The sequence below is a fragment of the Arachis duranensis genome, chromosome 5, assembly GCF_000817695.3.
Source record: "Arachis duranensis cultivar V14167 chromosome 5, aradu.V14167.gnm2.J7QH, whole genome shotgun sequence".
Lineage (NCBI taxonomy): Eukaryota > Viridiplantae > Streptophyta > Magnoliopsida > Fabales > Fabaceae > Arachis > Arachis duranensis.
In genome coordinates, this window is record NC_029776.3 from 99,384,864 (window position 1) to 99,398,785 (window position 13,922).

Below are 13,922 nucleotides of genomic sequence, written 5' to 3' on the forward strand. Positions count from 1 at the left end.
ATTCATGCATCTCTTTCAATCCATCATTAACAACAAGATTAAGAATATATGCACAACACCTAACATGAAAATGTTCTCCTTTCAAAGGATGTAAATTCCAATCCTCCATTCTAGTTCTTAGATAAGATATTGCAGTATCATTAGAACTAGCATTATCAACAGTAATTTTGAACACTCTAGATATCCCCCACCCCAAAAGACATCTCTCAATTTTTCTACCAATTGTTTCTCCCTTGTGGTTTTTAATAAGACAAAAATTGATAATCCTCTTTTGTAATTTCCAATCATGATCAATGTAATGAGCAGTGAGACACATATAATTCAGATTTTGCACAGAAGTCCAACAATCAGTAGTTAAACAAACAGATTGATTCGGTTGTTTGAACATAGTTTTCAACCTATTCTTCTAACTAATATAAAGATTCCAACAATCCTTAGCAACAGTAATCCTTCCTGGAAGTGGAAATCTAGGTTGCACTATACTCATATAGAATCTGAATCCCTCCCCCCTCAACAAACTTGAATGGTAGCTCATCAACAATTATCATCCTAGCAAGGGTTTTTCTACACATTTCAGCATCAAAAGTAACTGCAGTATATACCCCTTCACCCTCTTTTTTTTGTTGGAAGGTAAGGATTGTTTGACTAGGGTCACCCGAGTCCCTAGGAAATTTTTTACATTGATTCAACAAATGATAACGCATATTAGTTGTACCATTTCTATGAGAGTCACATGCATATGATGCACCACACAAATTACATTTAGCCCTAGGATGTGATGTCTTGGACTTAGGATCCTTTGTAAAGTGTTCCCAAGTCCAGGATCTAGGTCTAGAAGGTTTTCTGTTACCTTCATTGGCTTCATCCTTGCCATCCTCTTCATCAGTGTCCACATTGCTTGGAGCTGGATTTGTAGGAGTTGCTCCCGAAGTTGCACCCACATTAGTCATATCAACCTTCCTCTTCTTTGATCTAGGATGGGGCGGGGATTTGGTAAGCGCGCCGCTGTCCGTTGAGGAACGTACCACGGACTCGACATTTTCACCCCCAACTTCAGGCGTCCGTTCATTGGGCACCTCATTGCTTGTTGGCTACATACATATAAACAGAACAATGAAAAAGTAGCATTTTTAACTCATGAATAGAACCAACAGTTTTGTTTCCATCAACAAAACCACAACAACTCATAAGCAGCCAATCAACAATTACTTATATATTAACAAAGAAAATAAATTTGGTTGATATCAATACCTTCCACCAATAAAATAAACAACCTCTATATAAAATAAACCAATACCTTCCACCAATGAATCCACTTGACAAAAGTGCAGAGTTAAAGAAAATATGCATACAACATCAGCAGCTAGTACTGCTAGATGAAGCAGAAAAGTGAACAAAAAGTAGACCTTTGGTAACACGGAACAGAGATGCAGAGATATCCATCACAAATAAAAAGTGATAAATAACTGTCATAAGATTTTTAAAATAAATTCACCCTCTTTTAAGTGATATCTAAACTGCCAACATTTTATGTGTGATAACTGATAACCATTCCAACAAGAAACTACCTTCTTTTTTTAATCTTTTTCTCTATTTACGTTAACCACACTTCTCATATAATAAGTTGCTTGAGTTTTAGAATTTAATAAGCATAACTATGTAATACCAAGAAATGGTTAAAAAAGTATTGTTAGATAATAGAAAGGCTTATGCACATCATATGCCTACAAGTACAAACCTAAAACAAGTTTTAAGCACTGCTGTTAACACAATTGAACTATTTTAGTTATTCATCATGCATCACTGTCATATCACTTAATAGTACTGGCAAAGTCATAAATATTTGACCAATATTCGCAAAGATATCATGGTCTCTTTTCAGCATCTTTAAGTAACATTTCAGTAATATACTAAAACTCAATATTTACTTTATCATGTAAAAGGCAACATGAAAAGGCAGTTCACCACATGGTTAGCAGCTTAATCAAATCAAAGAGACTCATTAGTAGTTAACAAAAATTACACAACAACATTAACTAAAAAACAAATCACTAAACATTTGTATATTTTCAACACAGCAACATTTTCCCAGATCTAACAACTCCAGAACTTCATTTTTTCTGTTCATTAACTCTGTATATTTTTAAATAAGTCTTCTAAATCACTAAACATACAATCAGAAACTCACATAACAATACAAATAAGCCAATGATCAGTATCACAAGAACAAGAAAAAGTAATCAAAGAGACTCACTAGTAGTTAATAAAAACAACACAGCAACATTAACTAAAAAACAAATCACTAAACATTTGTATATTTTCAACACAGCAATATTTTCTCAGATCTAACAACTCCAGAACTTCATTTTTTCTATTCATTAACTCTGTATATTTTTAAATAAGCCTTCCAAATAACTAAACATACAATCAAAAACTCACATAATAATACAAATAACCAAACACAAAATCTAACCTCTGACGAAGACATAGTTCTGTTTCGTTTTGGGTTTTTGCAGGAGAGGGACTAGTTGTTCGGCGGCTCGGCCACTGGAGTCTTGCTCGGCGGCTGGACTAGTTGGACGTTGGAGTGCTGCTCAAATGCTCGACTTTGGCTTTGTTGCTCGGCGACCCTGTGACGACGACCCTTCGACGGCGATGATGAACGACCTCGAGGCTTCGAGCGACGATTGGCGAGTTCTCCATCTCCCTCAGCCTCTCCTTCTCTCAAGTATGGAGCTCGGAGGTGGAACCGTAGAACCTTTGAAGAATGGGGGAGAGAGATGTGGGTGACTGGCAGACTGGGTAAGTGGGTATAGGGTAAGGTTCGCGGCTGAAGAAGAAAGGGGAAGAAGAAAGCTAGGTTATTTTTCTGAGTTTCCCTTTTATACCTAGGTTAAGGGGTAACTTAGTAAAATCACACTCCACTGAACCTTCATTCTTTGGTTTGGTTCGGTTTTAGCAAAGGCAACCGAAAACCGAACCGAACCGATCGGTTTAGTTCGAAAAAAACAAAAAAAATCGGTTTTTTTGGTTTTCCAATCGGTTGTTGTAAAATTTGGTTCGGTTCTGCGATAATTTTCGGTCCGGTTCGGTAATTTACACCCCTAGTTCTTATGATTGTTGCGGACACTATTGTGCGAGTGACGACGAATATGACGACGAAGAGGGCTTTGAGTCTCGGGGGTGGGGAGGGGGGTTCTGACGGTGGGGAAAAAGGTGGAGGGGATGCTGTTGATGGTAAGGGGTCAAGCGGTGCAAAAAACCTGGGAGATGGTGGCCCAAGAGGGCAACCTACCGCGGATGACTTGGGTAGAGAATTTGCCACGGAGGAAGATGCTTATGCTGCCTACAAGGAGTTCGCCAGATTCAGGGGTTTTGGAGTTCGGAAGGGAGATGTAGCCCGTGTTAATAGGGTTTTGGTAAGGAGAGACTTTTTCTGCCATCGACAAGGCACAAGACATCCTAAGCACTATGACCGTCTGAACCGAGTAAGGGAGGAGAGGCTAGAGAGTCGAATGGATTGTAAGGCAAAGTTGAAGATTTACTAGGATGTGCAGCATAACATGTGTATGGTAAGAACTATCTTCGATGAACACAACCACGATCTTGCCCCAGCGATGTTTACACATCTCCTTCCTAGTCACCGAAAGATAGGTGATGGCGACAAGGCATAGGTGGAGAGTTTGAAGCAGTTTGGGATCCTGACTTCGAAGATAATGGCGTACATGGCCGGGCAGTCTAGTGGGTATGGCATGCTTAGATTTACAAAACGAGATTTGTATAATTATGTGCATGAGCAACGGGTTGCACGAATATGTGATGGTGATGCGGCAGCAACCATCAATTACTTGGAAGGTAAGGCAAATGCCAGCATGATAACAGCTGCACGGTACACACAGACCTCAGACAACCGTTTGGGTAGCTTATTCTGGGCCGATTGTGAGATGATGTCGGATTATCAATTATTTGGGGATGTGTTAGCATTCGATTCCACCTACCGCTCCAACAAGTACAGGAAGCCACTGGTTGTTTTCTCTGGGTCAAATCATCACAAACAAATATCGATTTTTGGGTTCGCATTGCTTGAGGATGAAGAGGTTCGCACGTACAGGTGGGTGTTGTTGAACCTACTGGATGTAATAGGACAAAAGAAGCCATGTGTGGTGGTCACGGATGGGGACAAGGCGATGCGCATGACGATTGTGGAGGTGCTGCCAATGGCAACACATAGGCTGTGCGGTTGGCACTTAGAGAAGAATTACGTCCAAAGGGTTAAAGATACGGAATTTCGAAAGGTTTTTAAGAAATCTCTATATGCAAACTTCGAAATCAACGACTTTGAGGAGTACTGGAAGACGTCGGTTGTGTCTCTTGGACTACATGATAACAACTGGGTGTAAAGCACATATGAAATGAGAGAAAGTTGGGCAATGGCCTACCTGAAGGGCACCTTCTGTGCGGGATACAGGAGAACTTCGAGATGTGAAGGGATCAACGCTTTCATTAAGGGTTTTCTTAAATCGATTGATAGCATTTTGGAACTGGTACATAGTCTGGACCGGGTTGTTAAGGACTACCGGAATAATGAAGTTATGGCCCAATTCTATTCCATGTATTATAGTCCGGTGCTAACCACTAGCCTAGAAGCGATGGAGCTATTTGCATTAAAGGTGTATACACGGGCAATGTTTAAAGAAGTTAAGAAACAAATTAAGGGCATGGCGACATTATTGTTTCGGGGCAGGGACAGCATTAGCACAACATGTGTGTATAGGTTTTCAAGAATGGGAAAATAGGACAAAACACACAAGGTGTTGTATGATTCGAACGAGGAAAAAATTAAGTGTGAGTGTTCAATGTGAAATAGTGAAAGGATTCCTTGTTCTCGTATCTTCTGTATAATGAAGTACGAGGGATTGGAAAGAATATCGCATGGTCTTGTTCTGAGTATGTGGTGCAAGGATGCAAAAGATTGCATATCGAAACCGTTGGAAGTTGCAGAAGGGCATCATGGACGGCTGCTTAGACATGGTGCCTGTTGTGGGGCGACGAGTTTGGTTGCCAAACTTGGGTCGGAAGATGCTACAGATTTTGTTATTGCTAGGGACGGCCTTGCTAACCTCGCTAAAGCGCTTCAGCGCAGAGTGTATGACAGGGTTGGAAGCCAGCTTGGCCTATCGCCACAGGACAGGATCAAGGACCCAGAGGTGTCGAAGACAAAGGGAGCTCGGAAGAAGGGCAAGGAACCCGAACCTGGTAGTCAGGGTGAGGATCGGAGTAAGTGGAGATGCTGCACAAACTGTGGCGCTCCTGGGCACACTATAAGGACATGCACTTGGCGACGGGAACCCAGTGTTGCTGGCACTGTTGGTGGAGCGAATCCAGGCTTCGTGTCATGTTCGTCGCCTGTCCCAAGCGTCCCGTGGCCGACAAGATATCCTGAAAAAGACAAGGTTAGTTTTCAATTTTATCCAAATCTAAAATACATATGCTAGCTGGGTTTTAATGATTACACCATATGATCCCCATAACATAAGCAGATTAATATGCATGGTAAAAGATTGATTACATTGGTCGAGATGTATGCTCGAACAGATTCTGGATCAGTTTCTGACATAGATAGCCAAGTAGTAGTTTTCGTTTAGGGTGGTAAGGCCACCGACAGAAGAATAATTGGTTCATTGGTAGATAGCTTCCAGAATTTTGTTCAAATGTGTATAAAGGGCATTCTTGATATCATATTTTGTTGTTCCGGTCGTGCTAAGTTCGATAGTTGTGACATATTTTGTGGTGCCATTTAGTTTCAATATATGTATCATGAATCTGCATTTCAAAATCAATATATTATATCAGAAACCTTAATTAGTTGAATTTTGCATTGCATGCATAAATTCTTGTGTGGTTGAATAATGGTAACGTATGTGACTATGGTAATTAGAGTTGGCAGGGCATTCACTCCGAGAATGGCGAGACTGGCCACATTGTTTCAATTAGTGCCGAGGGGACAACACCGACCTCTATTCATGGGTTGAGCCATCAGTTTAGCAGCCCCGTATGGGTGTTGGGGGTGGGGGGCCACCATCTTTCTCGGGAAGCAACACATTGAGCAGTTTTATGCATCACAAGGTTGCTCGGGACACAACGGAGAGTTGCACCGACATGCTACCACCCCAAGTATTAGTGTATTACTAATCCCACAAGGCACACAAATGAAGAACTCTTTGAGCTGTTGATAACACAGGTATGTCCATTTGATTAAGGTTTTAGCTGTGTGTTATGTAATGGAATTATGTTTTCTTAGTATTAAGTTGCAAGAAATGTTGGCTGACCGTGTTGGTTTGGCCGCCGTGAATAGAATATCCTGGGTAAGTCACCATCCAACAGGAGACACGGAGATGAAAGTTGATACTGTTCAGGATTTGGTTTAAATTTATCAGGATCCTATCTTGTTGGTTCAAATTAAGGTGTGCAACGACTTTCCTGGGTGCTTTGAATGAAATCGATTGGGTGATAGCATACTCTCACCTGTGTGAATTAAGGGTTGGTTTTTATGTTGTTAGAATCAGGGGGTTGACAACGATGACGAGCATGTAATACCGTCGTAATCTGTTAGTGACTTCTAATTTGAACTTGTCAAGGGATAGCTCTACCGGTGGAAAACACTTTTTAGAATCTTTAGAGCACATTATAGGGAAAGTATATAATGGAGTTACGTAAATTATTTATAAAATGATTCTTAACTGTTGTGATATATTTTGTTGTGATATATTTAGTTTTGAGAGGATTAAATTAAAATTATTTAATTTTAATTTTTTTACTGCCAAAAAAATGTTTTGGTCATGATCATAAAAAAGATGATTTAATTGTTAAAAGATAATCATAAGAATATATTTTTTGTTTATTATAATTATGCATAAAAATATTTCAATATACATATTGAAATGATAACTGTAAAAATAAATTAAAATAAATATTAATTAGAAAAATATAATTTATATGACAGTTTTTTACTCATTTATTTTTTTCTCAATAACAGTAAGTATAATTTAGTCATTATACGAGAATAAACATCAACATGATACTTTCTTAGTTTTAGGGATAAAATTATGACATGAATTAATAAAATTCAAGAATAAAAACGTATAAAAAGAATTATAAAATAATATTCGTTATCAACTTTGAAGTCTAAATGCATAAAAATGGTGAATTCTACTGTTATTTTGGGAAAGAAAATTATTTCTTAAAGCGAGTGGTTATTTTTTGGTAAAGTTAGAGCCTCTCAATTAATTAAAATTTTTTGTTATGATGCATTGACGTTGGATATACCGAGAGCTTACATCGTTAAATTTGTTATAGAATATAATAAATAGTGTTGCTCATAAGTAATATCAGAATGAGTTATGGAATTTTTTATACATAATTTAGACAAGGCTATCTAATGGAGCTCTGTTTAAGGGTTCTGTCAAATACTTTGCCCACATTGTGATGTTAAAAGTTTTCATTCATGTTGTTATGAACCATCGTAGTGATACTTAATCCACGGTATTTTGACCAATGCATTCTGGTAATACTGGTTAATGGTCACATTTGTTGACAAAAAATATCAACATAAATAAAGAAGTAAGTGAACGGTTCGACCATCATTTTAACGTGGTGGAATCTTGTAATAATTAAAAGTTTCTTATAATTCTTATGGGGCAATCGTGGATAATATAGCAAAGTAAAAAGTCTGATGATTCACATAGGCAAAATAAGCAGTAGTTCTATGTGAGAGTTTCACATTTGATCTTAGAGGTATCCCGACACTTTCAAAAGGCCTCATGTAGACAGTATACCATCAACTAGTAATCATATACATGATAAAAAAAGGCAGGGGCTAACGATTGACACTTTTGTAATAAAAAAGTAACCGCCATGGGCACATTAAGTATGACCCGGGGCAGTTAAGGATCAACCAAAAAAATATTGCCTTGAGTGAACCTATACAAAGTATGTACTACTGGAACGATTTCTAAAGAAACACACAGCAATCTTAACCAGCTTTCAGTTGCCAGTGTGCAAATGCTTTGGAGACAACTTGCTGTGCCAAGTGGTTAGGTGACTTCATGACCAAGTCCACTGCTAAGCGCATCCAGGTAGTCGTGTTGACATTCTGAATAAACACAATGTAAAATTCAACGTTAGCAACATGTAAATGATCCTGTTCTACATACGTGCCTCATATTGTAAACGGGTGGCATATGAAAACACGAGTCACTGTACCTGTACCCCGTAGTCTTGCCATAGGTGCCCTCGAATCATCCAGTGGGTGACCCACATGCCACAGTCCATACTGTTTTGGCACAAATTTTTGTGGTTATGCAGTTTCGTGTTGTAAGTTCCAAGTTCAGAACCCAAAAACAGCACTGACTATATAAAAGCATTCATGAAAGTTATTTTGATACGTAAATGCGTGAACTTATGAGGCAGATTCTTGGTGAGGCACTTCGGGCTCCTCAAACTCGAACGCGAAAAACTTAGGACGTAGCACGCCTAGTCTCGATAGCCAGGACCTTCCCAACGTCAATCTCTCCAGGTAAAGTGCCTGCTTCATGCAATTAAATTAATTTCAAATCCAATAAATTATATTATTATAGTAATTTTCATCTTAAAATAAAAGATGACTAATAAAAATGTTTATCTTATGTTGACTATTAAATAAAAAATGGTTAAATAAAGGATAATAATAAAATAAGAAATCAAAATAATACTGTTTATTCATTGGTTTTTTATTTTTAATTTAACTTTAGTTTGTTTTGAGACAATATCAGTTGAAAAAACCTTTATAAATCTGAACATTATAAAGCACCCATTTTGTAATCGTATTAGAGTTGAATTTTCAAATGATTATTTAATGCCAAAGAAGTCGATGTTTACCACTCGCAACATCGCCATTTTCCTTGCATCCGCTTCGTGCGGATCTCAAAGTGAATCTAAGTATATCAATTTCATACGCAGCATGTCGATGATCATCAGGAACCAGTGCTGGTCGCACCACATAGGCTGATACACCTGTGCAAATAGCCAAACCAAATAAATTATGTATTACACAGGTTTGTACATGTAGTTGATGCATATGCAACAATGGAAACCATGTGCGTACCCGAGTTGTCTAGTCCACCTTACACCGCATGTATTTGTTACGTATGGATGTCATGTTCGCAGATGTAAGCTTCCGACCGCCCACTGCTGCTTGCTAAATAATTTAAACACATACGCAAGTTAATGTCATCCAAGAGTACCATCGGAAAAAAAGACCTTTTATAAAAACTATTCTAAAAAATAATACATTTACATTTCTTTTGTAGTGAGTACGTAACTATTAGTAATAATTAGTTTGAGCAAACTTAAAAAATGTTTCGGTCACACACTATGTAATAAAATTAATTAGAAAATTTTAATGGGAAATAAAACCATAAAAAACTACTATAATTTTACTGGAAATTCTTATACCAACATAGTTGTCGACAAGAACTTTTGTCCTTAGCCAGGGCATAGACAAATCCGGGCCAACTTACAATAACATCTACTACATCCTTAGAAGGCTCGGGATGCAAGGCTGACGATGTAGTAATGGCGTTTTGCCTCATCAATGTAACATAATGCACTCCTTTCTAACCATCTGATGGAGTTGTCACTGTTACCTTGGTAAGGAATGAAAACTTTGGTTTTTTTTTTATAGAAAATGTGCTGACATAAGCCAGAAATCTCGCATTGGTTTGAGGGTAATCAGTATGTATACGTTGCAAATAGAGCCAACCATATTCCAAACTAAGCATTTCACTGCCCCTTCGTACTTAGTGTGATGACATAGACTTACCATGATGGTCATAGGCAGGAACCAACAATGATGATTTGATGCACTTGCTAGCATGCGAACCATATCATTTAGGACCTACAGTATTACCAACACATATAAACCGTCTTATTAAGGGTTACACTAATTAGTTAATCAACGGAAAAATCAAAGCAACAAACACACGCAGTAGGTATCGGGGACTCACGTCATCAACAACTTCGCACTTAGGGGCAAGAGTCATGAGCGCTCCCCTGCAAGCTATGTAGTCACCGACGTCAATCAGAAGCTCACTATGGTTAACACAAACAGTCACATCAACCGATTAGTATACCCAAGCATTAGATGACTAGCATTGAGGGTAGGGCACTAAGATCTCAATGGGGACAGGGCAGTAAAATACAACGGAATAATCCTGAGCTGATTGTCATTGGTTTGCATACCTCTCTTGAAGATCTTTATCGAAGGTATAAGTTGCAACGGCCAACTTTACACCTGACAAATTCATTTTGTTGTTTGGCGGGAAGAAGTTCATGGACTACAAATAATAATGAAAATCACTCAGTTCAAGCGGATGCGACACCCTGAGCAGACTAGGCAGTTAGAACTACTCATTTGATTACCCATATATACTTAATCACCTTTGGAATGCGTTCATCTTTCATGCTTAGTAGCCGGCCTAAGTTCACGACTCCTTCTTTTTCTAGGGCAGGTGCATCACGCCCTCGCTGTCTAGCTAGTCCCGATGTCTCCAAGCCCCTATTGGATTTAGTGTGCCGCGCTGTCTTCTCCGGGTTGTCGTCCGAGTTTAGATCCACTTAAAAATGGTGCAACAGGATTATGTCGTGACTACCAGTGAAGAAAAGAAATTAGAATCAACTATAATTCAAAGAAATACAAAAGCTGGCTGGGTACGCACCACTTCGGGGACATGCATAGATCGTGGCGCTTTTCGAGTTGGGAACAGTTTTCGGGTGGGCTTCTTGTTTCTCTTGGTGAAAAAAGGGATCTGATCAACAGTGAAGGTGGTGTCGATTATGGGAGTTGATGCCGGATTAGGCGGCCGTGTTTTTTTTCCCATGACAACTCTTGCTCATAGGTTTCGTGGTTGTCTCATTCCCTTTGGGCCGATTGATGTCGCTTTCCCTTCGACAGATTGAAGACTTTTGTTGGGTTAGAAGGTTGACAACATCCCTTACACCACCGCATCATGGCGACGAATGGCTTCGGACAATCTCCTGATATCGGACTGCATCCCGGATATGCTACTAACCACGCTCATTGCTATGGGAATATGTTACTGCGAGGATTTAAGAATGCATTTTAGTAATCACGAAGGGTGCGGCCAACAAGGACGACATCGAAAGACTGGTCTTTGATGCTTACATTGTTGGGCCCTAGACACACGGAATCGCAGCTTGGTGCCGAGACGAGTGGCTCGTCGTCCACTTCCAGAGTTACCCTGAAAGAATAATGTCAACTAAATCGTTATCATGTACCACAATGCATGACACAGCACACAACGTTCATATCATAATCTCACCAAACCGACAAGGAAGTAGGCACTTGCTTATCTGATAGGGCTTGTCGTCAGCCTTTTTCGGGCACACAGCAAGGAACTTCTCGAGCTGGAAGGGGGGAGCGGCAAGGATCCCTTCATTTCATGTGCAACATTGTTGCTTGGCTTTGGGCCAAACGAGAGACGACGGGGACGCCTGCATCGAAACGCAAAGTATACACTTCAGCATGCGTGCTGCACAATATCAAACAGGATTCTTAACCAATGATAAGGACACACCAGAAAGTAGCAAAACAAGGCTATGATTGGAAAGAGATAAGGTCACATTCATGAAAGAATAATGCATAATTTATCATATACGCCGTGTTTTCTGGAAGAAAACCGACAGAGAAGGAGCTCAAACCGAAAAACACCATAAATCTCAAGTAACCCAGTAAATGAGGAAAATCACAAAGTCTCCTATAGCCCCTTATTGGCAATTTTATTGTATTTGTTTGTAAACCCAAAAATGACATCGAGAGAACTTCACAGCATCAAATTCATAACCACACAGTGCAACATCCAAACAGGCCAAATAATAGAAAAATGACTCATTCAACCGGCGAGGCACAGCAGATCCAAGACTCAATATACACTCAGCCCCATTCCTTTGAAAACGATGACCCCTTGTGGCAAGAAGTGATGTAACCATGGATTGCGGTCTAGGGACCCCGTGGCCGGTGCCGGCGCCCTCTAGCAGCGTTCGCCGACGAAGGACTCTGTGCTTGTGCATATACCGGCAAAGGCAGACAAGGTCGCCGTTCAAGCTGACGTCGGCTAAAGCTCGGCCGCATGGGTATATCCACAACCCCGAGAATAAGTGACGCGAGGCCATGCAGTGGCTGAGGGGCCGTCCCCTTTGGTCTCATGATGGGAGCATGGAGGATGGGGATCCGACTCGTATTAGTCGACGCCGGTTGGGGTTTTACCGCCAGTCAAGTTGCGATGGGTTCAATCTTTCGCACCAACCTCGTTAACATCTTCGATACCTACAAGACTAACCCAAGCTGTGCGTTCAATCACCCCCTCCCCCCACCTTGGATCGGGTTACCATGTAAACCTGCCCTCAATGATTGCCTTCCATGTTAGGTTGCTTTCTTAGGTGGTCCAATTCAGAATACTGAACGTAGAAGTGGGCTACAAGTAAGCCCAGTCCTTTTTTTCCTTCCTTACCTCCCTCCTTCTAATTTGAAGACATGTATCTCTCATCACTTGGGCTTATGCAATATAAGCCCGTTGTAACCATGCATTGTGTTTTTGGGTGAAATTAACTAAGAGCCCAGTTAGAAAAAAATTGTTATATGCTAGCAAGGACTTAAAAACCACACATCTTCATGTCCAAAAAAAAAACCACACATCTTCGTTTAGGTTAATGCAGCCCAACATTTCACATACCTTGCAAAGATGCTGTTTCTCTTCCAGAAATTAGGAATGATGACACGAAAGACCACTTTTCCTATGTCCATGGATAGCAAGATTCTGTAAAATAAATTCAGAGACGACCTAATTTCCGATTATCTCGTGCAAATTAAAGACAAATTCACATATCCACATCACTAAAGTTTGCTACCTATTAAATCACTAGCTCCCCAAAGTCACGAGGAAAGATGCTGTGAATCTAACACTAACACAAGCATGGGAATATGTATAGGGTATCAATAGTTATGACAAAACAGAACAATGGTGCATTCCAAAGATGTGGTCTGTGCTTAAAAAAGAAGTAAATTGTGAGATATAGCGTAATCACGATTATACTCACTTGGGGTACAAGGACACGTGACTTGGACCGGGAATACTTTCTTGCACGCGAGGATTAACGTGTCTGCTCTCAGTTGGCCCTCACGGGTACGGAAGACTCCCCCACCTGGTAACTCTTGTCTCCTAGCTTCATAAGAGTCCTGCATGCTACTAAATAGTCTCCAAGGCTTTCGAAATCACATGGGGGCTCAGAAAATGATGGACATTACGCCCTATCGCAACTGGCTAAGAGACCATAGACATTGGAGCTTTTCTTCTAGCAATGTCGAGGTGGTGCTAACTTTAATTTAGACCGATTACAAAGTTGGACCATATTACCCTAACTAGTTTCTCTAAATAGCAAATGATATACTTGCATGACTAATCCATTACATGAATGTATACCCGCACCACCTTCTCCTTGTCCAAAATGGTAATTAACGTGTGCCCTTTTCCTAATGAATCTTACAGAGTGCAGATAGGTCTGTCATTCCAGACGTCGCATCCAAGTCGGCTGAGTGCAAATGGAAAAGCGACTTTGGCACCAAACCTAAGCCTGAGAAAACCGGTGTGCAACCGGCCAAACCGGAGCGCCATTGCGACACTGTCGAGATTTAGTCAATATACTTTAACCAAGGAAAAGGGAAAATCATGAAATGTAGGCTAGTTAATTAGGTACTGAAATGAAAAAAAATTAACCTTAATTGCACCTTTCAATGTAAATCTTTTGAAGGTAAAAATATATAGAACCTTATATTATTACTTCACATTCACCGGATTATAACTTCTTTA

General features: G+C 39.9%; 1 protein-coding gene and 1 long non-coding RNA gene across 7 annotated transcripts; both read right to left on the bottom strand.

Annotated features, from left to right (window-relative positions):
• Nucleotides 1-467: 467 nt before the first annotated feature.
• On the bottom strand, nucleotides 468-1,885 carry LOC107490962 (uncharacterized). The gene is made up of 2 exons (XM_016111757.1): nucleotides 1,826-1,885; nucleotides 468-1,091 (listed from the first exon to the last, which is right to left on the bottom strand). The coding sequence occupies exons 1-2, from the start codon at nucleotides 1,883-1,885 to the stop codon at nucleotides 468-470; spliced, it is 684 nt and encodes a 227-aa protein (XP_015967243.1).
• Nucleotides 1,886-7,761: 5,876 nt separating this feature from the next.
• LOC127747482 (uncharacterized) lies at nucleotides 7,762-12,430 on the bottom strand. Of its 6 annotated transcripts, none has more exons than XR_008009325.1 (12): nucleotides 11,945-12,430; nucleotides 11,379-11,550; nucleotides 11,222-11,297; nucleotides 10,755-11,135; nucleotides 10,477-10,684; nucleotides 10,279-10,373; nucleotides 10,044-10,128; nucleotides 9,860-9,934; nucleotides 9,143-9,235; nucleotides 8,917-9,051; nucleotides 8,263-8,584; nucleotides 7,762-8,152 (listed from the first exon to the last, which is right to left on the bottom strand). It is a non-coding gene; the product is annotated as an uncharacterized LOC127747482 (long non-coding RNA). The 6 variants fall into 6 exon arrangements; XR_008009323.1 differs by having other exon boundaries at nucleotides 11,634-12,430; XR_008009322.1 differs by having other exon boundaries at nucleotides 10,477-10,652; nucleotides 11,379-12,430.
• Nucleotides 12,431-13,922: the final 1,492 nt, after the last annotated feature.